The sequence below is a fragment of the Anarrhichthys ocellatus genome, unplaced genomic scaffold (assembly GCF_004355925.1).
Source record: "Anarrhichthys ocellatus isolate YVR2014 unplaced genomic scaffold, GSC_Weel_1.0 scaffold27, whole genome shotgun sequence".
Taxonomy (NCBI): Eukaryota; Metazoa; Chordata; class Actinopteri; order Perciformes; family Anarhichadidae; genus Anarrhichthys; species Anarrhichthys ocellatus.
In genome coordinates, this window is record NW_022280057.1 from 5224030 (window position 1) to 5226812 (window position 2783).

Consider the following 2783-nt stretch of genomic DNA (forward strand, 5'->3'; position numbering starts at 1 on the left):
ACACACACACACACACACACACACACACAGTCTTACACAACACAACAGTCTGTCTTTTATTACAACATTTTTCAACCATGCTCTCCCAACCTTCAACCGATCATGAATTAAACTTCCACATTTTCAGAATAAAAGTGATTAGCTTTCATTCCTTAGCCTATTCTTATTAGCAAACTGCGCATGGCATCGCTAACGTTGCCTACAGTGAACGAGGACGGAAACCGTGCATTTCTGCACATTTATGTTCCGCTCGTTCGTCAAATGTTTTGATAAATTGCTGGTATTACCCGTCTTACTTGTGAGGGTTAAATACATTTGTGACAACGAGAGTTTATCGACATCATCTCGAGTAAAATGCATTAAATCAATGCCTTGTCAAACACTCCGGGTTTTTACTCATTTAGAACCGGTTCCCGTTTAGAACTTGGTTTCGGGGGCATCCCTACACGTCAGTGTGTTTGTGACACAGAATATATTCAGTGTTTTACAGCTATTCCTTTTCTAATGATTGTTGTAAAGGTATTTTTTAAGCTGGTGAGCGTCATGTGATTTTTCTTGGCCACTGCAGCAAAACTGTTTTTGTACCAACAGTTTCAGTTGGTAAAAAAAAAAAATGTACCCAGATGCAACCACAACATGCAGATGCGTACATTCAAAGCCACACTCTTAATGGAAACAACGATGTCTTGGGCCAATAAATGTTTAAGCGAAACGAACAGAGGACATGGACAGAAGAAGAGACGCCTCTACAGCCCCTGGCCCTCAAACAGACAATTACAGGTCAGCCTCACAACAGCCTCTCTGGCAGAGATTCGTCGTCTTGCTCACGGACACTTTAGAAGGACCGATGCATCAAAGCTCCCGTACAGCTCGCCAGCGGCTAAACCTCCCGCCAACTGCCGATTAACTGACACTGGCTGTGGGATAATAAACAATGACATCATGCCATGTGCTTCGGGACGAGAGGATCCATCTACAAAAACGACGCTGATTAACCCCAGGAGACGCCAGCGCTCGCAGCCACAGACTCCAGGTTATACCCATTCCTCCGTCCCAATTTTATACTTGCCTGCTGACATTCCCCATACACAGAGCAGCGGGGGGGAGAAAAACTAGGGTGATAAAAAACAAATACGACCACAATTTTTCTTTTTTCCTTGTCTGTCTTCTGAGCCAAATTGTTTCATTGGATTGATATAAACACTGACTCACATGAGCCGATGATTACACTGTTTATAGAACACACATGCTAGCGCTGGTTTCCCTCATTAATCCCATTAGGAGCTTTGGAGAGAAGAGTCAACTTGTTCACATACTTTACAACAACCCACACTCCTGAGCGGTGGCTGCTTTTTTTGCAAGATGGTGGCGTTTGGGTCAACGTCAGACGCGGGGTGGAAGTTGTTTATCGGCGGTCAACTTGCTCGTGTTACATCCCTCGTCATAAACACAGCGATGAACAAACCAGCAGTGTGTGTTTGTGTGTCAGTCTGTAATATTCCACTGTTGCCTTGTTCCCCTCTGAGTAAGGTAACAATTACTTCCCAGAAACAGAAGAATACAACCAGGAAAAAGAGATTTAGAGTCTGTTTAAGGATCCCAACAGGAAACATGATGACAGGAGCTTTGAGAGTCTGATCTGCCTTTATGGACCTCAAAGACAGTAAAACCAGCGCTTTATTAAAAACACACTCACCGTGTCCCTGAAGCCATCGTATTTGTAGACGTGCCCCGAATTGGTGCCCAGCTTGATGCCGTGACCTAAACACACTCGCCTCCACTGGGCCAGGTTGAGCTCACCAGCCGGGATGCTGTCCACCTTCCCCGTCTTGCTGCTCTTATAAACCACAGTTTGTTTGCCGAAACGCAGCCGCCCATCATTCTGCAGCGACAAAAGGGAAGAGACACAAACAGACATAGGACGTGTGATAAACTGCTTGGTATTAAAGCACCAAGAAAGAGTTTGTTCATCGTAAAACTGAAAAGAGATTGATTAGTCAACTGACAAAAATTTAATCGGCCCATATTGACGATAGAGTCACTGTTTAAGTTGTTTTTTTCAAAGCAAAAAATGTCAAAAATGTACTGGTTCCAATTGTTTCAGATGTGAACATGTTCTTCCTTTTAAGTCATCTAGATTAAGAATATGGATTTGTGGGTTTGGGGCTGTTGGTCAGACAAAACAAGCAGTCTGAAGTCAGCAACTTAGGCTCTGGAAAAATGTGATGTGTCATTTTCCCCCTTTTTCTGATATTTTTAATAGACTACTAAAGAAAATAATATGCAGATGAATTATAACTAAAAATAGCTGTTAGTCGCTGTCCTAGTTCTTAAAGATAGCTTCTTAACAATAATGATTTTGCAAGGAAATAATGATCTTTTTGGTCATACAAAATCAAATGTTACCCTTAATCTGATAAACCTTGAAATTCAGTAATGAGCTAAAGAACCACAACTTAAACCGGGAATGCACCCATATGTTTTTACCTGTATCAATCATAATGTACGAGTTACAGTACATACAAAGCAGGTTACTCCTTTCAGACTCATGCCTTTATACAGATGTTACATGCTCATTAATTTGATGACATGGTGTTTTATTTTTCACAGCTATATTCAAAAACACAACCTTTAAATCTATAAACAGACACATATTTGGAGTAAGAATACTGCTGAGCTGTCAAGGTGTATATCATTCTGTGTATTAGTAATATTCTGAACTGCAGTCCAGCATCTCACACACACACACACACACACACACACACACACACACACACACACAC

At 41.7% G+C, this 2783-nt stretch overlaps 1 protein-coding gene across 2 annotated transcripts in view; it reads right to left on the minus strand.

Annotated features, from left to right (window-relative positions):
* Nucleotides 1-2783, minus strand: part of ssrp1a (structure specific recognition protein 1a) — a 10757-nt gene that overhangs the window by 7025 nt on the left and 949 nt on the right. For both annotated transcript variants that reach the window (XM_031862872.1, XM_031862871.1), the window contains exon 3: nucleotides 1697-1882. In XM_031862872.1, coding sequence (XP_031718732.1) covers nucleotides 1697-1882 — 186 coding nt within the window. The remainder of the gene's footprint in view (nucleotides 1-1696; nucleotides 1883-2783) is intronic.